Source organism: Ostrea edulis, chromosome 7 (assembly GCF_947568905.1).
Source record: "Ostrea edulis chromosome 7, xbOstEdul1.1, whole genome shotgun sequence".
NCBI lineage: Eukaryota > Metazoa > Mollusca > Bivalvia > Ostreida > Ostreidae > Ostrea > Ostrea edulis.
The window spans coordinates 48,450,387-48,473,009 of NC_079170.1; the positions used below are offsets into that span (position 1 = coordinate 48,450,387).

General features: G+C 35.0%; 1 protein-coding gene across 1 annotated transcript in view; it reads right to left on the reverse strand.

Annotated features, from left to right (window-relative positions):
• LOC125656457 (serine-rich adhesin for platelets-like) overlaps nucleotides 1-22,623 on the reverse strand; it is a 106,725-nt gene that overhangs the window by 61,905 nt on the left and 22,197 nt on the right. Inside the window, 13 exon segments of the mRNA XM_056145735.1 lie at nucleotides 602-724; nucleotides 2,114-2,236; nucleotides 2,341-2,469; nucleotides 2,984-3,109; nucleotides 3,561-3,804; nucleotides 5,067-5,347; nucleotides 5,844-6,146; nucleotides 9,454-9,564; nucleotides 13,370-13,582; nucleotides 15,357-15,596; nucleotides 16,423-16,573; nucleotides 18,647-18,995; nucleotides 20,077-20,333. Of these exon segments, the coding sequence (XP_056001710.1) occupies nucleotides 602-724; nucleotides 2,114-2,236; nucleotides 2,341-2,469; nucleotides 2,984-3,109; nucleotides 3,561-3,804; nucleotides 5,067-5,347; nucleotides 5,844-6,146; nucleotides 9,454-9,564; nucleotides 13,370-13,582; nucleotides 15,357-15,596; nucleotides 16,423-16,573; nucleotides 18,647-18,995; nucleotides 20,077-20,333 (2,650 nt within the window).

Genomic DNA, 22,623 nt, shown 5'->3' on the forward strand with positions numbered 1-22,623 from the left:
AAATCAAAGAACAAAGAAGTTATGGCCCGGACACGAATCTGCACAGACAGACAGACGGACGGACAGACAGATTGATTCCTATATACCCCCCCCCCCCCAGAACTTTGTTCGGGGGGTATAACTAGTTCAATTTGGTTTTCTAGTATCAATCTGTCTGCAAAATCATTACCAAATACGGAGTGTCATCAAGGTCAAAGGGGGCATTGGCTGTTTCATTTAATGTAACAAATGGGTAAACCATATGATATTTTAGATCTTAATTCTTGTTTATATTTTTTAGATAATACATCAAAATGTAAATATAAACCATAAAATGTCCTTTCTCTGTTGTTTTATCGAGTGATGAACGTAGCAATCATTGCAGAAGAATTTGCAGGTTTTTTTCTGCAATGCTAGCTACCTTCATCACCTAATGATACAACAACAACAAAAAAAGCATTTTATATATAACAAAGCAATGTTTTATGACGCTGTGAGCCCTGTGTTCTCATCTACCTGATTCAGTCAACAATTTTAACAAATCTTTTACTAAAAATTTAAACTAATCAAATCTACCTAATATATTCTACTTTCTTTGTGAAAACGTGACATGCATACATACGTAAACAGCTGACTAAATCTGTTTCGTTGAGACGATACCCAGTGTTACATGCACATGTGTAGGTACCCACACCATCTACACACTTCTGCTGGCAGTTGTTGGAACCTGCACACTCATCCTTGTCTACAAAACATAATGCAATTAAATCAACGAGGTAATATTTCATACACAACACACTTATCTAAAACCATTTTGCTCTGTGACATGGTAGAATATAGTGCATATCACATTTGAATCCTTCTCTATTTTGAAAGATGCACCAACTATAATTCATAAAACTAAATGCTATCATTTTCATAACTTTTATTTGTATTAAAAATCAATATATGCACCGAGGGGTGCATAAGCCGAGTTGCATGGGATACATTGTAAAGTCAGGAATGATGTGGCATATTTATAATTGTGAAGAACTAATTTCAGTTATAAACTTTTCAAGTTATTGTCCAGAAAATATATTTGTCTGAAGTTTTCAATCTATTTTAGTCACTGTGACCTTGACCTTTGGCCTATTTTCTCCAAAATCAATAGGGGCCTTGATTTGCTGGTATCCAACAATATAACCAAGTTTCATTTGATTCAAATTAAAAATGTTCAAGTTATTCTCCGGAAACTATTTTCTTTTTTAATTTGAAAACTATGTTCGGTCACTGCGACCTTGACCTTTGACCCATTTTCTCCAAAATCAATAGGGGTCTTCCTTACCTTGTACATAACAATGTCTTCAAGTATCATTTGATTCGAATTTAAACTTTCTGAGTTATCATCCGGAAACCAAATATTTCTGAAATTTTCATTCTATATTCGGTCACTTGACCTTGACCTTTGACTTTTTTTTCTCCAAAATCGATAGGGGTCTTCCTTACCTGGTACCCAACAATATATTAAAGTTTCATTTGATTAGATTGCAAACTTTTTGAGTTATCATCCGGAAACCAATTGTTGACGCCCAACGGCCCGCCCGCATCACCAAACCAATAGCCGAGTTCAACTTCGTTGCAACTCGGCTAAAAATCACAAATAGATTGTGTAAGTATGAAATAAATCATCACGCCTTACATGCAGAGTGGACCTTAGTATAAGGAATTCACTGTATTCAGTTAAGGAGATATACTACGTACTCCAGAGAAATTTGAAATGAATGAAAAGTGGAGGATATGTACAACAATATTTTGAAACTAAAACTTTCAAATTTACTTTATTTAGACAAAAATGCAGCTATAGTAGCAAGCAATCTGGAAAAAATTTAAAACCCCAACTAGACTCCAACCCGCAATCTACATTTCAGTAGTCGATGTGCTAATTACCTATTGAGCTACTCGGCTAGGCGATGGTTTTTGAAATGAATAAGCAAATATTGCTAATATCTATATATTTTCATCCATGTTATAGACAGAAGTCAGCCATTTTGACAATGTAGAGTACCTCCTTCAACTTTTTTTTTAACCAATCACAACATATTTGATTTGTGGTGAGAATTCAAAGGTCCAGGTAACAGATACAGAAACAATTTACCATCACATGTGTTGGTCTGGGTGTTTTTCTCATATCCAAAATTACAGGTACACGTGTAACTGCCAACAGTGTTTTGACATCTTGAGTTAGCAGGGCAGGGATTGGATGAACATTCATTGATGTCTGAAAGTATTTAAAACATTTATTCATATTTTCATCAAACATATTTTAAAATAGCTCAATCTTCTTTTTTAAGGTGACAAAGGTAAGTTGCATAAATTTCTTACCTGTACAAGCATATTGGGTGTCGCTGGAGTAACCGGTCTTACAGTTACAGGTATAGGAACCCACAGTGTTACTACAAGTTGTGGTGGCCTTGTTACATTTGTCCGTATTTGTCTGACACTCATTAACATCTGTGCATGATGAGTACAAAAATGTCAAATTCATTTCTAAAGAGAGTGATTAAAACAATGCCAAAACATTTAGAATGGATATGAAATATAGAAACAGTTAGTCCAGAATTTAAACCTGTACACAGTATTCAGATTCTTTCCTGGCTATTCAATACTTTCCAAGTGAAATACATTGAGAATAAAATTGTATAAATAAAGCAATACGACAGATATCAATATTTCTTGCTTTTTTGTTATGCAATGGACTGGGAATCGAACCCAGGACCTCTGCATAGTCATAGTCAGGTACTCTAACCACTGATCTACCCAAACCGATATCCACAGTCCATATATCCCCAACTACTACAGTACATTATATGTACGAGTTGTGATCACCCATTTTTTCAACTTAAATTTGAAGACTTCTATCAATTATGAAAACAAAACAATACACAGTACTGCCTCCTCCTTCTGTACTTTAATAGCTGACCTAATGACACAAGCTTTGTTGGATACCTCTATCTGTAGTACTCACCTTGACAAGTTCGGGCATCACCGCCCAAAATATACCCAGATATGCAGGAACAGGTGTAACCATTAGCAATGTTGGTGCAGTTCTGACTACATGGGGGAGGTTTGTTCACCACACACTCATCCTTGTCTGCAAAATTAGTAAGGGATCAAAACATCAACTTGGAGAAATTCTGATATTCACAATTTTCAGTCCTTTTAAATACTTCTCTATCCAGATTTCAATACAAGTGTCCTTCAAGTTGCAAGAGAAGAGTTTATCTTACAATGAGATAAAGAAAATCACAAAGTCGCTCAAGTCCTTGTTAATTACAAATCTTAGTGCACACAAATTTTGACTTGCTGCCTCCAAGGCAGTGGCAAGCACTAAAATTCATTTTAATTGACATTCAGACTTATGCAAGGTGAAGATAACGAACAGTGATCAATCTCATAACTCCTACAACTCCTAGATAGTTGGGCAAACACGGACCCCTGGACACACCAGAGGTGGGATCAGGTGCCTAGGAGGAGTAAGCATCCCCTTATATCCACTTATATCAATATTTTCTGAAATGAAAACTACATTTGTCACAAAATACCTGAGCAAGTGATTCCGTCTCCATCGAGATGAACTGGACAGGAACCACAGACAAATCCAGCTGGAGTGCTGGACAGATCACGAGCAAGGACATCAGTACAGTCCACTCCTGGCCAGCAGGGATTGGTCGCACAACCATCCTGGTCATTCTCACAAAAGTTACCATCATATCCTGTCACACAGGTACAGGGAACAATGAAAAACTGGTCACTGCTGTCTACATTGAAGCCACACGTACCACCATTCTACACAGAAATATGAAGCATGATCATTAAAAATTATTCATTATAACTGTAAAAATTCAGTTCTAATTATTCAAGAACATCTCCTGAGAAGAATGCAGTTTATGTTGTCATGAAGTATTTAATTATTGTGATTTGCAAATATGTTGAGATCTTTATTCAATTCATTGGTGTGACATACACTATTAAAATTTATCCTACTGAACGCCCTGGGAACTTAGAAAATTAGGAAGGGGGGGGGGGGTATTTAGAACATAGTGTTGATGGTCCAGTGAAAGATTGACTTTGAGATAAATTCAAAATGAGTTATTGTTATACCTCCCTTTACAATAACATAATCCACTCAAACCTTATTCATTGATTTATGATTTTGTATCATTAAAACTACATTATAAACACAAAGATATGAAAGATATAGTAGCTATTAGCAGCATAAGTTAAGTCAAACAGTACTTACCCCCCACTCAATATTGTACTGTTCCATTGATTTGCATGAGTTGAAAAAAAAATCTAAGGGGGAACTTATAGGTGCTCAATAGAATGCATACAACAGTTTTCAGAAAAGTTTTATTTCTTTATTACTACTGCTCTACATGTATATAGATATAAAAAAAACTCTTCACAAGATACTTTCACAAAGAGAAATAATGTATGCAGGATGTTTCATAAACTACATTAATTTTATTAATGTATATTGCAAACTTGACTGATATTGCATCTCACACTAATGTGTAATACTGAACAACAAATCTTATATCAATCAATCTTGTAGTTCTGACAACAAATCTTATATCAATCAATCTTGTAGTTCTGACAAAGTGCATTAAAATCATTGGAAAAATCAAGATTGCTATGCGTAGCCATATGTCCCCGCCACCGCAAAAAAAAAAAAAAATGAAGTGCAAATGTCCAATAACTCCTGTAAACTTTGTAGAATCAAAATGGCAGTGCAATATGATCAACTACATATGGTGACTAACAATCCTAGAAATTTGAACAACATCTGTCCTGCAGTTTCCATGGAGTTATGTCCACAAAGTCGAGTGTGACGGACGGACATCGGTATTTCACTGTGATCGATAAAAATCCTGGATTCACAAAAAATCTATATCTACTTTTGAACTTCATTATCTAAGGGCCCACAGTCCCTTGAAATCCAAAACCACTTTGAAATATCTTCTAAACAGACAAATGAATGGAAGAATATGGCATCCCTCTTTGTGAGTAGGAATGGTACTTGTGCCCTATACATCATAATTTCTTACCTTACACTTGCACAATTTAATTTTTGGAGTCCACAGAGACTGGGCCTTCCCATCAGACACTGTGACCTGGATAGACATGGAGTTACTGTCCGGAACATTGATCCAGGACAGTCTTTTAGTTGCATTATCCACTTTAACTCCAGAAGGAGCATCACTATTCAAAAGGAAAAAGATGGTGTCCCCTTCATTTTGATCCTCAGCCACTAGCTGTAGTGAGAAATTACCACCAACCGATACCTGGATTGTAACATTGCCGTTTTTTATCTCTGGTGGATAGTTGGCTACAAAGAAATAAAGGTGACTTGAAAACCAAACAAAATTACATACAGATGAATTTGAATGTGGATGGAACAAAAATCTATACAAGAGCACAAGTGAAGACCTGGAGCTGATATTTGCATCAATTGATATTTTAACATTTTCCCTTCAAAATGTAAGCCTAAATTCATAAGAATGTGATTGCTGGTTTAGACCATTTAGATTTTTGAAAAATTATACTTTATGTTTCATTACAAAGCACAATACTGAGTAATGTAGAAGATCACTACTATACACAAGATTGTATCGTGTGACTAAACAAAAGTTGTGAGAGTGAAATTCTTGTTTGATATTATGTATTCTGTCCTCCAACAATTCATCCACACTGGACTTAACCTACTAGTATCCAACTTGAAAATATAATGTATTTAGCTCCAGCTAAGCTTGTAATGTACTCTTCTTAATAAACCTAACTTGAGATGGCTGAACTTTAACATAAAAATCTTAAAGCAAACTCACCAAGGGTGGACTGTGTTTCTGCTAAAGCCGTCTTGGTGTCAGAGGTAGCTGAAGCCAAAGCAGCATTTTCTGTAACCTTGAAATCAAAGTAACATTCCCTGCGCTTTTCTGGATCAGAATCCGTGGAAGCCCCTTTGTTACAAGCACTGATGGCTTGAGTTTTCTTGGCAGGATCCGGAAACATAATGGTCAGGTTAGCATTGAAGAAGACTGGGGTGTAAGCTGTATCTACGTGGCTAGCCCAGTTAGTGTTGTTTGGACTTCCACCATACGTAAACAGAGTAGAGTTCGCATTGTTTTGCCCTTCATGAAATAACAATACAAGCCTTAATATAGGTATATGTATGTGTTTATATATATATATATATATATATATATATATATATATATATATATATACATGTATCTCAATTCCAAAAAGATATCGTAAAATGGCTGAAATATACCCAAATTGGTGTAAAACCTCAATCAATCAATCAACCAAATCGAGGCCACACTGACCAATTTTTGGTTTGTGATACATCTTTCCCCCCCAAGATGCCATTAGCTGATCAAGTTTAATCGTCCTAGGCCTTGCAGTGTGAAAAATGTGATCTGGACATAATTTGAGTATGTTAAAGATGTAACATTTCAGAAGGCCACAGTGACATATTTTTGGGTTGTGACACTTCTTGCCCCTTCCCCGTTGACTACTGACTGAACAAGTTTTATAGTCTTGAGTCTCAAACCGTGTGAAAGATATATGACCCAGATGAAAAAGTCAACAGATGGGCGGATAGACGGAAAAGCCTATAACATGATATGACCCATCAAAAGATGGGCGTATAAACACGAATTTATAGAAGGAATAGGTCACCAATGAACTGAAAGAAAACAAGATCTACGAAGGTCAACCATAAGGAATGCCCAATCTAACAGAGTCATTCATATTTTTGCTGATCTTTAAAAAGAACATTGAATGGATGATGGAAAGTTTCATTTTAGCTGCACAACAGATACTTGGTCTGTATGAGTGATCATGTACACCTGATTAAACACATGTTGATAACCGATGTCAGTAACATGTAAACAAACCTGACTTTTTACTAATCTATTTCATTGTACATGCATGCTATTTGCATCTGTGTATTTCTTGTGATGAATTGATTAAAAGTGTAAATGCACAAATTTAACAGCTGTACAATTGCAGCTTAATATGCAACTTACATTGAAATCCGCTATTTTGAAATATAACTGTTACATGATCACTTTATTACATGAAATCATTATAATTCCCTCATAGCATCCTCTTTTGCTTTGTATTAAAATGTTGGCTGATTCAAAATTGTTTACATAATGAAATATCGCTTCATTTGAGGTAAATTAGCAGTCCACTGAGTTGGTACTATATTGTTTTCATAACAGTTACTTTGAATTTGTTTACATCAGTCGTTGCCATGGTTGACGAGTCCATAATCATGCAAGTAGTCAAGTGTCCTGAGATCAGTTCTATAACCCAGACGCGTTCGTTGTATGACATTTTCAGAATTTTGATTTCAATGCCTACATACATTTGTACACTTTCATTAAAAAAAATACTAAATCTGTGACCAAATAATTTTGTTTAGGTTTGCAAAAGTTTATCAAATATAAGGGACTGATTTAAAACAAAATTCTTTTCAAAAATGACAAAACTTTGCATGTATTGAAAACAATCAGCTAGTGTTATGAATTTCAATGTATTCAGGAGTAAACTGTACTGTAATGGTGGTGCTACTGATAAATTCTGCGATTTGAAAATGAACAATGAAATTGGAAGAGATTCATAAAATATTTCTGTCAGACTAAAACATGAAGACTTTCTGGAATAAAGAAATTTGTGTTGGATTTGATTGCATTGCCTTTCTTCTTTGATCAATGACAATCAATCTACAATGAAATTATTACCGTCTTCCTTGGAAGACGGTATATAGAGTTGAAGTGTTTTACAGTCTTCGGACTTTGCACTTCCTCTCTTTTTTCATTGGTAGAAAGTGCATGAAGTGAAAATTTTCAATTATTTCATTGGTTGAAATGCTCTTCAAGGCAAGGGAGATAATTTTCTGGTGTTCTAATTTTCGTACGACTTAACAATTTTTCAAGATTTTCAATCTTCAAAAAAATAATCGACAAAACGAACAAAAGAAAAATGCAATTCATGAAATTGACACATTACGATTTTAAAAGCAACCAATACAAAGCATTTCTATGGTTACTTCATTTACAGCAATGTTTTCATTTTTGCATACAAATAGAAAAACTCGCCGTTTTTTGTTTTGATTGCTTGTGTTTTGGGATAATTTTAATTGACAATCAGTGATTCCAATGCAACCATTTTTGTTTGTATTATTAGTGGCATTTGATAACTTTGCTAATCTTAAGAAGGAATAGGATAGTAACATTTAATTACATATTATGTTGCTTAAAATTATCCCTGCTGTAAGTTTAGACTGTCTGTATCAGGTAAACTTAAAGTTTTTATTTTTTTCAACACATCTGTTCTAAAATTATCCTATTCCTTCAGAATATTTTTTTCCTTACAATTGCTCAAATTTGAATAACAATTATTAATCTTTTCCATCAAACTCTATGTATTTTATGATATTATTTTTGGCAAAACTATTACAATATTCTCAGGTTTTTATCCTGGTTAATTTCTAAAGCAGTTGTACTATACAATATGCAAGAATACTTTTTATGCAAATTTGAGCAATTTAAATCTTTTTAGTTTGTTTTGTTTCATAACTTGGTTAAAAAATAAATATTTTGATATACACACTGAAAATCTCAGTTTCATTTGATATAGAGGCTTTAATCAGTGCTAATACAGGGAACAGTGATTTTGATTTCCAGTACATATACCCTTCATAAATACAAACTTTTACAATGGGAGTCGGGACACAGCTTTGTAGGTATGATGTCCGTGAGATTATTTATTTTAGCTCAATTCAATAATGAAGACAAGGGACATAATTCAACTTCACTTTATAGAGTTGCTGCTAAAGACGGCGATCTTTTTAAAAAAGCTTTACTTGTATGCATTAACAGTATCATATTATACACAGTTACATACAATCAGTGGTTTCATATACATTCAAACCTCGTTATCTCGAACTTTATGGGACCAGGATAAAACTTTGAGATATCCAAGGAGTGGACATATCAAGGGTGAAATAATTAGAAAATAAGTGGTTGGGACTTCCGAATCACTTTGACATTCCATGATATTTGAGTATCGGTGTTTGAGATACCGAAGTTCAACTGTACATCCGAAGTTTTTGAATTTTTTTGGGTCCATCTCAATCCTTATTTGATAAACAACTAACAATACTCTATTCATACATAAAACCTATCTACATGTGTTCTCAAATTACACAGAAAAGTTCAGCATACCGATTTAACTAAGTATATAGTCTGAATAGCCCTAAATTCATTCAGTATTAGACATCCAATCTAACTCCCTCCTACTGGTGAAGGATAAAATGTATATCTGTTGGGAAAACTTAATTGCTGATGGATAATTAACACCTACATAACATAAATCCATTGTGATGCTCTTTAGACATTCGACAGCAAGGAAAACAAGACTTACATTTCGCTCCGTATGTGTAAACGACACTCTCGACTGAGTCAGAAGGTGTGACACTTCCATTTGGTGAAGTAAAGTCATTACTAGTTGAACCATCAAAGTTGCCCAAGAGTCCTAGAAAAAATGAAATATTGATCAGCTGCTTGTATGAAACACTGTTATCCAAATTTTATCATTAGAAATACTAAGTTAGTTAAGATTTGTTAAGTTTGTTCATTACAGTAAGAAAACTGTTAACCTAGCTTCCTTACAAAGTATACAAGTATGTATGTTGACAAATATGTTGTAAATTGCTGTATGATATGGTGGATTCAGTTTCATTATATCAGGAGCTAAAGATGTGAAAACTACACTGAAACTGAAATAGTCAACAACAACATTTCATTATCAGTAGGCAAGTTGTATGTAGCTCAAATACAATATAATTATAGAAAAGCTCTTGAAAGTACCCAACACTTAAATTCATCTTTTCAAAGTATCTATATATTTTATATACATGTAGTAATAAACAAGATGTGCTCTTAATTAAAACACAAATACTCCCAAAAATGCCCAATAAATGATGTAATATATGCTATATTTACATTGTTACAGTACATACTATTTTGGACCTGCCCTAGTCAGAACCACGGTGTTGCGAAATTTACAATTTTAGGGTATCCCTTTCTGCTCTTCCTTACTATGTATTTAGTTTTTATAAAGTATCAGCAAAATCTAAGAAGTTTTTCAAATGATAAAGACATTTATTTAATCACTACGACCATTTCTGCCTCACAATGTTACAAAATTTCCTACCCTTTGGATCATGAAATTTACAATTTTGGTAAAGGGCTACCTACTCCGTCTAAATACCCATTTAGTTTCAATAGCATTAAAGATGTTATTTAAATGTTTTACACATACAAACTATCTGCTAAATTTGGTCCAGTCCTGCATGGACTCAAAACCTCTATCCCATAGAGCATAAAATTTACAAGTTAGATGCCTCACTACTCCATATATGACTATGCAGCAAGTTTTTCTTAGAGATATTCAGATGGACGTAAGATTTCTGCTTCATACCAAATTTGAAAAGAATTGGAAGGGTATATAGTCAACAAGAAAAAGTTAAAACATCCAATTGTTGACACATGATGGGCGTCACACAATGGCAGGTGCAAACCAATGGCAATTGATTTCAGAACATTTCCATAGTGATATGATTTTAATTGTGGCCCTGCTAATCTTCAACCCCCCCCCACAATTTTCTATATTTTCTACAATAAAACTTTGATTCCCTATTCATGCCAACAATAAAATTATGAATTAAATTATGAATCTCAACTTCATTGAAGTGCTTACAAATTAAAATATTTAATCAGTGTTTCTTGATAAAATATCTTTTAAAGATATACTTGTATGTAAAACTTTGATTCTGTATTGAGTCCTAAGCCTCAATCCCCCCCCCCCCCCCATCATCAGCCATGGTTTGACAAAATTTGATTCTGCACTATCTTTTAATGCTTGCATATAAATACATACACTATTGCTTTTGAGAATGAGATTTTTACAGTTTTTCTCTGTCTATTAAATTCCTATATTAAAAATTGTGGCCCACCCTACCCCAGCTGTGGCCATACTTTGAACAAACTTGAATCTTCAATACCTGAGGATGCTTGCACATTGATATGATCATGGCCCGGTTGTTTCTGAGAAGAAGATTTTTTGCTCTATATATTTTTTTGAAGCACAGTCAGCAAAAATATATAAACAAGAAACATTTTAGAAACATGCCCCCTGTGTGGAAATGTTGAAATGGAACAACTTTAAATCTTATTGATCATGAAAAACATCGGTAATTACTGTATACATGATCATTCTCCTTCTACACTCGCTGATGATTTTGCCCCATTTTATATTCGCCCACAGATGTGTTAATCATACAAGAGATTAGACAAAAAACCCAGTTTCGCCCAATCTTAAATTTGCCCACTTACGAGGGCGAAAATAAAATGAGGGTGAATATTTCCCTGTATCCAGTAGCTATTAGTCATGAGCAATCATAGTACTGTTTCATCTCTATCAGGCAACATGATCTGTGGTTAATTGATTTAATATGAGATTCAAAATAAGTATGAAGATGTCATAATAGTGAAAGGTGAAGATAATGAATAGTGATCAATCTCATAACTCCTATAAGCAATACAAAATAGATAGCTGGACAAACACTAACTCCTGGAGAGTAAGCATCCTGTCGACCGGTCACACCTTCCGTGAGCCCTATATCTAGATCAGGTAAATGAAATTATCCATATTCAAAATCAGTGTGCCACGAACGGCCTAACAATCGGTATGAAACACGTCAGACAGCATTTGACCCAATGATAGGTTGTATTGGCAAAGTAGATCGTTGTAACGACCATAGAATGTGCGAAATGCTGACTTTAAATGAGACTGTTAAAACTCCTGTACCATCAACTTGTTTCTCAGTACCTTGCCTCGATTCAAAAACTGACAATATGCAGAACAAGTGCCAATTAAATGATGTAATATATGTTATATTTACATTGTATGACTATTTTGGACCTGGAGCATTAGTGTAAGACATTTTGACCCATGGTGGGCATCTAGTCTGTAGGATGTACTTACCAGCATACCGAGTTGGATGCCTATCATGCAAAGATATACTGTAAATTCCTACATATATGCGAGAAATTTATTATCATGTAATTCCACGAGAAACATCACTCACAAATTTTTTTTCTCACTTATATTTTTATATTGCTAAAATGCATGTAAAAACACTAAATCAAGAGAGCACGTGCGAATTTATTTTCTCACGATTTGACGTCCATGAGTCATTTCGCGATAATAAGTACTCGCGTAAAATAAGGAATCTACAATAGTTCTCAAGATATTGAGTGGACAGTATTCTCTGGTGTCCAATTTGACCCTTAACCTTTTGATCTTGTGACCTCAAAATCAAAAAGGGACATCTATTAGGGGGAACCAGCATACCAATGTTAATCAGAGGGTTTTTACGATATTATGCAGACAATATACATTTATTGCATGATTGTGAGAGAGATATGAAGATTTATTCACCCAAGACAAATCATATTCCCCGAGGGTGTTGCCCTCAGGGAATATGATTTTTCTTGGGTGAATAAATCTTCATATCTCCCTCACTATCATGCAATAAATTGTTTATTATACCGAAACAAAGCAAGACCACAAAATTGTATTTGAGATTGGAGTTTACTCATCTATACATCGTACATGTATGTAGCTGAGATCGCCCTAACAGTAACATCGCGCCGTCAACGTATATATAGACGGTACAAACAGCGAAACACAGTGATATGATAACCAGTTTCTGTATTTCCATTCTCCTTGAATGCTGATTTACTTGCATGTTTTTATATCAACCAAAATCAGTCGATTTTAAAACTGTATATCAGAGACCCGAATATTTTGTGCCTTACGAACTATGAAAGTAGAATGACTCGGACTTATTGTGACGTCATAATACACTTCGTCTACTTTGATGTTAAATTTATGGAAAATGCACGAAGCTGCCCAATGGGAAATATGATGTTTGAGAGGGAGATATGAAGTTTTGTCTTCCCTGGCACGTGACTGTTTAGACCAATCAGATTACGCGTTGCATAGAATTCTCATACTGAGGTACAATAATATCTTATATCCAGAGTAAATTGTCCCTTGACCTCAAAATCAATAAAGGTAATCTACTCTTTAGGAAACCAGTATAACAATTTGATGTTTGTCAAACAAAGGAATCTTAAGATATTGAGAGGACAACACTTGGTCTAGCAACTGACGGACAGGTGCAAACCAATATACCCACTTTTTTCCCCAGTGAGAGCATAAATGATAGAACCCACAATCAATCCAATTAACATATTTTAAGAAACTATACCTGTGAAATTACTGCGGTAGCTGGAAGATGCTGAAATGACCAGCTGAAACATTGCATTGTTAAGCTGTACACCTGCTGTCAGTCCTCCACTAAAGATCATTTTGTAAGTGGTTATGTTGCTGCTGCTGACTGCTTTTGTGATTGACACTTCATTCCAATCCACGGCTCCTCCAGAGAAATCCATAGACTGAACTGCGCCATTTTTTAGGATTTCTGTCAAAGAAAAATGGTGAGTGATGTGTTTTGAAAATGGCTTTTCCCTTACGCCAATTCAACTAAATCGATAGATTATCATCCCCGCCCACCCCTAAAAAATCGGCCCGCCCGGAATTTTTGTTATTTTGCGAAACTTGCGATTTCCGGTAAAGTTTCATGTCCGACTTTGGTATTTACACTTCTTGTGTAAATTTCCGGTATAGCAACGTGAAAAACCATGTGAAGAAAATAGATTTATGCATATGGTTTTCTTAATTTCTTACGGGTGTAAATGAAAGGAAGGGATAAATGTTCTTCATATCTTGATGAAGTTTGGTATCTTTCTGTGCTTGAAATTAAAGCTTAACCTGGAATTTGTCGGTGAAATAAGCATAGATTGATATCCATCTGGCTTTAAATGATACACATATGTTGACAAAAAGTCGTTTGTCATCATTATTTTTCTCAGAAAATAAAAATTAAAAAATAAAACCCTCCCACCCGCCCTATACTTTTTGGTGACCCTGGATGATAATCTACTAATTAAGTTGAATTGGCCTTACATTCATATAATTTATCAATATCTTCTAAACTTATATGTGTTTATTATATAATTTGCAGTACATGTATTCATATTGTGGCGGATTTGGTACTTTAACAAGACCGCTGATTCGTGATCATCATCACAATATGAATGCAAAAATCATACTTTTACTGACTTTACTTGCATTTTGGACACATTATCTAACAATGAAGAGTGGTTTTGTACTCAATGTTAGGGATTTGACAGTTTACAGTATTGCTGGAAAATTAATTTGCACGACACACTAATATATATCTCATTTTGGGGTCATTAATGCCTGGATACAGATTTCTGCTACATTGTAAAGACAATAAAAATATGAGAATCAACCTCTACACAATGATATAAATAAATTCACCAAAAGAATTAACTTCAAATTCAAAATAATTGTAGCATAATCTTGCACACTGCGCACTAATCATGCAACTCGAAAAAAAATGTAAAAACACTTAAATCCCTCCCCCCCAATGGTCATTATTGTTTCACACCTGATTTTTTTTATGCATACATTACAACTTGTTTACAGTTACTCAATACTGGTGTACAAATAGTGACTTGGGGGAGCTAATTTGACAATAATTATGTGTAAACAATTTGAAACTGAAAAAAGTGTCTGAATATCATCTTCAGACTACACACGAGAATTTTGCAATAATGGAAGTAATTACAGAAAAAAGAGCTTTTAAGGTTCTAAGCATAGGTATGCTTGGAGCCAATCTATCAAGTTTATATGTAATCCTCAACAACAACAAAAAAATGATAAAAACTAAGGGGGTGGAGGTAGCAGGGAAAATGTACCAGTTCTTGACACTTATAGTGACAAATATGAAACTTGTAAACTTAGCTTAACACTGATAATGTTCAGTCATGATTGCACCAAATAGTCATTGGCCAACAATGCTATTGTCACGGTAGGTTTCATAAACTTTGCCCCTGTAAATTTTGAGCAAATGGCTGCATGTCCATCCAGACTATTCAGAAAAATATAAATGAAAGCAACATCATGGTAAAATAAAACTACCACATCTACAGTGTATAAATGGGTCAACCTTATGTAGAAAATATGGGTTCACATTTAGCATCTGATTCCTTATCCATGATTCAGCATTTAAAGCTTGAATTGTAAGGTGCACCTAAAGGTACACAGCATTCGCTCTTCCAAACTTCAAGGAATGGACCCCACATCTTATTTCATGAACACTTATCTACCTGTATCTGTAGCTGCAGAATTCAATCTGAATTCCACTTTATCACTGTTAGGATTGGACTGTTTTCCTGCTATTGCACTTATAAATGTAGCACTCTTCACACCCCCAGCATTTCTCTGAGGTGAAAATCGTCCTTGAACCTCAACATCTGCTGCTTTCATCAGTACAAATTCTCCATGTCCATTGAAAGTGAAGGATAAACCATCTAGTGTTGTCAAATGTGGATCTCCCAAGGCACCACCTAGTGAATGCAAAAAAAGACGTTTATCACAAGTAGTTTTCCCAAAGCACCACTTAATGAACAAAGAAAAGTGAAAAGCTGGGGTTGGAATAGTGCAGGATTAAGATTGAATACAGAATTCGACATAGTTTTTTCATAATATTAGTCAAAAGAACTAGCAGATTCTTTAACTGACTAGTTGATTGGCAACTAGTCCTGCTGCCAAAAGCAGACGGCCAAGTTGCAAAGCGACAAAGGGGTGGGGATGGGGGTGTTTTTCCAGGGCCTCCCCATAAAATTTTTCAAACTCTAGATGCAAATTGTGCTTTTCTAGTTTTTGAGACAAATAAATGAAAATTTAGTTTGATTTAGACAGCTTGAATCATCAAAATTGGTACCGTATAAGTTTTACATTATGACCCCTGGGTCGAGGCCTCTGCTGGTGGACTGTTAGTCCCCGAGGGTCTCTACAGCCCAGTAGCTAAGTACTTAGTTACTAGCTTGAAAATACGGATGCATATTTAATTGCTGTTATAAAATTTAGAAATTCATTTCAAAATTAAGGATTATCTCCCTCATGCATAACTCTTATCCTTAGACGAATTTGACTCCACTTTTTTTGGCACGCTGTTTTTGGCTATAATAGCTCTAAAACTTCATTGTTATTTCGGATTTCAAACATTTCGGTTGAGCATAACTGAAGAGACATTATTTGTCGAAATGCGCATCTGGTGCATCAAAATTGGTACCGTATAAGTTTTACATCATCAACAGTGGAGATTTTATGGAGTAAAAACATGTACTACAACATATGCATAACTTGCTTTAATTTTCTAATCATACTGACCTGCTCCACTGGCCACAAAGTTCTCAGCTGTGCATACAGGCAGTACCTCCACAAACTTAGCACAAAGGTCCTCTCTTGAAGCATAACTATTTTCAGCATTACAACAAATGCCAAAGTTCTTATCTGCTGAAATTTGTTCAGCTGAAGTCGGCTGTCCAATCCTACAGTAGAAAGTGTATCATTTATCAACATTCATAGCCCTGATAAGCAAGCAGTAACACTCAAACAATAGTTAAAATCATTTTCATTATCTCTCAGATCTATGGTTAATAGTAGCTGTAAAACTAGCTGAAAATCAGTTTGTAATAAACTGTGAGCACTCCAAGTCAGGTGATATTAATTTTTCTACACTACGTTCATCTTTCAATTCATTCATTATTACATTTTTACCATTCATTACTACTACCAAAAGAGTGGGGTGGGGGTCAATCCGCCAATTAAATGTATAATTTTTACATAGAAAAAATGTTTGTTTATGCACACTTTATTGCTGTCATCATACTTTTAGCAGTATGTCTATTTATGTATCATGATGTCTAATTCTATCAAGTTATGAAATGGAAGCATTAAGCTTCCATCTCCATAGAACTAAGCAGTATTAGATATATGGTAGTATTCTATAATGATAAGATAAGACAGGAAGGCAGTAGTTTTACAACTAACAGTAGTATCATGTTACAATCTGGTTCCAGCATTCTATGGCCAAATTAGGTAATGGATTGCATAACTAACCAAGGGTGTAGATCACTTGACCAGTGATAACCAATGATAGCTCAGCTTCACCTACAGTGCATCAGTTCTTTGTTCACTGCCAGAGGTGCAACAGTGTGTTCATTTGTCTAATAGTATCTACCCGACGGTGTCAACCTGGGTACCAATAGTTAGTATTCTGCCCGACGGTGTCAACCCGGGTACCAATAGTTAGTATTTACCCAATGGTGTCAAGCCGAGTTCTGATGGGTTCCCCGAAGAGGTCAAACCGGATACTAGATAGGTTGACTCAATGATGTCAACCCGGGTTCAGTAGGGATTTCCTGAATGTCAACCAGGAAATTCAGCTTTGGGGTTTACAGATTATTTTATCGCAGTGACGTGAGTAGCCCCCGAGAAGGCCAAATATGTAGTTATGTTCGATATGTTTATTATTCTATTGTACACTAGGTGGTATACTTTATTAAATTGTCTGTAGGTACGTGTATGAATGTGAATAAATTATGAATGTTATCTGTGTTTTAGTAGTGTATAAATTTTATTTTACATGTGAAAATAACGGAAAATGAAAGTTCTCAAAAAAGTGGAGATGGTCAGCCCCCTTGTTCTACCTGCCTGATACGTTGGCATATTAAGTACAAATGACTGAAGTTTTGCTCATGCGTGAATCTGTCGACATTTGGTAACAAAACATTTATATAACTTTGTAAATCATCAGCACAATTTACAGATAATAATGCTCTGAATTGTACATCACATACATATTACTAAGTATTGGAGAGGGAGATTACAGGGATTGGGGATTGTACACCTTTCATTTTGAGAGAGAGAGAGAGAGAGAGAGAGAGAGAGAGAGAGAGAGAGAGAGAGAGAGAATGAGAGAGAGAGAGAGGAGTTGAATAACCGGCAGCTGCTATATAAATAAAGTGGCAGGCGCCAAATAAATTAAGTGGCGACTGCCACATAAACTAAGTAGCAGCCACCAGTTATATGAATACTATTCTATACAGACTTGGACCCATTTCACCCAAGTTTGATTGAAATCGGCCTGCTGGTTCTAGAGAAGATTTTTAAACTGTATCAGTATATTTTCACTATTTCAATATCATCTCCCCTTGGAGAAGGGCATTGTCCATTATTCGAACAAACTTGAATCTCCCTTCACCCAAGGATGATTTTGCCAAGTTTGAATGAAATTAGCCAATTGGTTCTGGAGAAGAAGATGAAAAGTTTATGATAATGACAGACAACAGAATATTTGGATCAGAAAAGCTCACTTTAGCTTTCAGCTGAGGTGAGCTGATGAGGGTAACAATATATCCAAAATTCAATATAACCTATGTTCAACCATAAGAATAATGTTACTGGGGATTTATTTCAAATTTACCTCAATATAAAACATAGTTCAATATAAGTGGAGTAGTCTGTAAAACAGCAATTTCAGCATTCCAGTCTAGGAATCATTTAACATTTAACCTGTAATATTTTCTTCATATATAGTACAACTATATACTCACATGTATATGTTAAATCCTTTAGCAAGTGTAGGGTCTAAAATCAACCCTTTGTTTCCTTTGTTGTAGCAACAACGTTGGCTGCGTTGATCTCGGGCCGTACTTGACAAAGCACTTCGCTTGGCATAGCAGGTCATGGAACTAGGAATTTCTGCACTTGTGAATGTCTTAAATGAGTCTGTGGTCTGTAACAGACTTGGTGGACATTTGCTGACATCTGCTGTCACAACTTTTTTCTGTGGGTTTTTCTGACTCAACTTCTGACTTTCAATATAAGTATTACATTGTAGACCTGGATGAGCTGGGGCCACTGACTTGGAGATACGATAATATGAAAACCCTTTTCTGCTCCATCTATCAAAAAGAAAATATACTTTAAAAAACAAATCAAAAGCAAATTACAGCCTTTGTTCACAAATAGTAGAAAATATGGGATGACTGAAATGTTATCCAAACACATGAATGTCAACTTGTGACCTTGACCTTCATTTTTCCCTTCAAGAATTTCAGAAAATACCTTTAAAGTTAACATACATTTGCCAACTGTACTTGTAAATTAATTCCCTACATGGTTCATCCAAAGTACAGCATATTCAAAATACAGTTTATTTGAAGTCATATCCATTCAAGTTAAAAAAATCCCTGCATTATCAGACTATTATTCTAAGTGGCTTTGACCTTGGCCAAATTATAACTCGTGTCAGGGTCATGACAAACCATCTGACGATTGCAATCATTGTGTCAAGTCCATGTATGAACTTTTACTCTTTCTTTACTTAGAAGATATGGCCTAAATGAAAATAGCAAGACATACACATTTGAATGAGGAAAAGGGTGAGAACTTGCTTGTTTAGGGGTGAGATTAAGGGTATTGGGGATAGATTTTTATCAGTGTTGCAACAACCCAGATTTTGACAATTCTTTCAATCAATACTTGTGTATGTTTTGTTGTTTTTCATGTTTTGAAACAGAAAATGTTGTCCTGCAGCTAATATGATCTGATGATGAAGTGTGAATTACATCAGGTCTACAGTAAACGAATGTCTCCCTTCTCCTGATTATTGTAGCCCTATTTTCTGCATTAGTTTTAGGGGAGAGAAAAAAGTACACACTATGTAATACTGTAGTTAAGTGTTAGCTACATGATGACTGTATAATAATTATCATTACAACAATAATGAGGAGGTAAAGGGGGGGGGGGTATCCAATTGCAACAACAATGGCTTTTCAGCATTTCTAACAAACCCAGTGTATTGATTTTGTATTACCTGCAGACTAACACACAAATTAACCAGCTCGCAATTTTCCAAAGGAAAAATAGCCAGGTATTATATTTATATCAAGATGAATGATATGCAGGATCAACACAATATATCTTCCACATTTAATGTCTGGTTAAGATATGTGATTGACAATAGTCATCACTTACGTGACATCTCCAACAAGTCCTGTTGGAATGACTTCATCAATCTTCTGTATTTTGTTTTTGTCCTCTGGTTTTGACAGCAGGTCAAGGTAAGACTGTGGATATTCTTCTGCAGTTTCATTCTGCTTCAAGATTCCAATCCTTACTGGGTAATTTCCAACTGAGTTCAATACATCCCAGGTCATTTCTCGGTCATTATATATGACCTTGACATAGGTGTTTTGATAATCTGATAACATTACCAACTGGAAGGTTACAATCTGAAAAAACGAGAATTTTAAAATTCAATAATACTCTAAAACCTTGAAGTTAAACCAGCTTTGATAATTAGTCAGATTTGCATCATTTTCTTGCAGTCAAAAAGTACTTGTGAATAATAAAGCCAGAATTGAAAATAAATCTGACTTTTTATCAATAAACATTTATAAGATCTGTAAAGGATATACGCCAAACACTGTCCATTCTGTGAGAGAGAACTGATCGAGGCCCATAGGGCCGAGATCAGTTCTTTCTCTCACAGAATGGACAGAGGCTTATATCCTACATAAAACATTACATCTTTTGTTCTAAGAATGGACAGACTCGGGTAAACCCATTGACAATGTTAATTATGAATAAAGTTATTTTGAATAGTCTGACAATATAACCAGTCTTCCGTAGAATTCTGTTTCTTTTGTTCACTTTTTGGACAGTGTCAGGTAAGTAGTCTTCTACTGCAGGTTTTATATTCACTCTTTCTATAGTACTGAGCCATATCAACATGGCTTCCTATGATGGGGAGAGCATTTTCATTGCACAATCAAAATTTAAGGATTTTAGTGAAAGTACTGCAATTATTCTGGATATGGAGGGTGAGAAAGTTATGGAGCCAAATTTTGATCTGAAAAGCATTGTGTTTTCGAATATTTGGATGAGGAAATAATTAATGCCAGCCAAAAGAACACAATACACCTATCTCGTGAAATGAAATTATTCATGAAAGCGAAAGTAATAATTCAGAATTAGGATATGCTGAAAAAGAAAACATAAACAAGAGGTACTGTGAGCAATGCTCACTAAGAATACCCCCTGCTTACCCTAATCCGCCAAAGGGTGTTGTTAATAGGTATAAACTACCTCTTTCCTGGGTGTCAAAATATGGTATGCCCTTGTAGAAGAAAATGGAAGATATAATCTGAACACAAATCCATGTCATAAACCTATAATTTTGACCTTGAGATCAAAAGTCAAGGTCATAAAAAGGTCATGAATGTACATGACACATAGTCTCATGGAGATATAAACATAAACAAGAGGTACTGTGAGCAATGCTCACTAAGAATACCCCCTGCTTACCCTAATCCGCCAAAGGGTGTTGTTAATAGGTATAAACTACCTCTTTCCTGGGTGTCAAAATATGGTATGCCCTTGTAGAAGAAAATGGAAGATATAATCTGAACACAAATCCATGTCATAAACCTATAATTTTGACCTTGAGATCAAAAGTCAAGGTCATAAAAAGGTCATGAATGTACATGACACATAGTCTCATGGAGATACACCCATGTCTTATGGTATGGTTATGTCAAAACCCTATAATTAATTTTGACCTTGAGGTCAAAGTTCAAGGTCATATAGAGGTCATGAAGGTACTCGACACATCGTATTATTGTGAGCGACCTGTTTGCCAAATATGGTATGCTTAAGTCAAAGAACAAAGAAGTTATGGCCCGGACACGAATCTACACAGACAGACGGACAGACAGTGATTCCTATGTACCCCCCCCCCCCCCTGAACTTCGTTCGGGAATATAAAAAGCGTTGTGAAGAAGTTTTGGAATGTGCCTCTGAATCCAGCGAAATTCAAATACAGTATGGAAATATGTCTTTCAAATTAAGTTTTGATGCGATATAATAATAGCCAATGGAATTTAAAAACTGTGAATCTTACGAGTTGAAGCAAAGAATTCTACTAAAAGGAAATATCGCTTTAAGTGTTTCAGTGATTTTTCCGATATCTGTGTTGATTCTTACTTGTAGGGAATTTAAAAATTAAATTTGTATCTCTTTGACAAATGTATTGCCTTTCTCTTATTTTCAGCCTACCTGTAGATATCTAATAAGTTATTATTGGGTTTACCTGGCACTGTCCAATAAGTTGACAATTACCGTCCATTATTTTTAAGAACAGACAGTATCTGTCCATTCTTAAAAATAATAGACAGCAATTGTCAACTTATTGGACACCTACAGGTAACCTTTTCACTACAAGTGGACTTTCTTCTATATAAAAGCCTAAAAAGACAAAGGATTGCGTGACAAAAATGTTTTAAATAGTCTTATTTATTGCTTACTTGGTATTGCAATTTGTCATGAATAAGATGAAAGTCATACAAATTCATCAATTTTGATAATTACTTCTCAAAGCAGTTTGATACAAATATGTACATCTAAAACTACTACAATGCGATTTGAATATCAGCCAGGTGTGTCTGTGAATGAAATTCAGATTGCCCAGTTGACTGTCATGCATCTTCAAATGACTGAGCTGTCGTTTGTTCCCTTCATCAC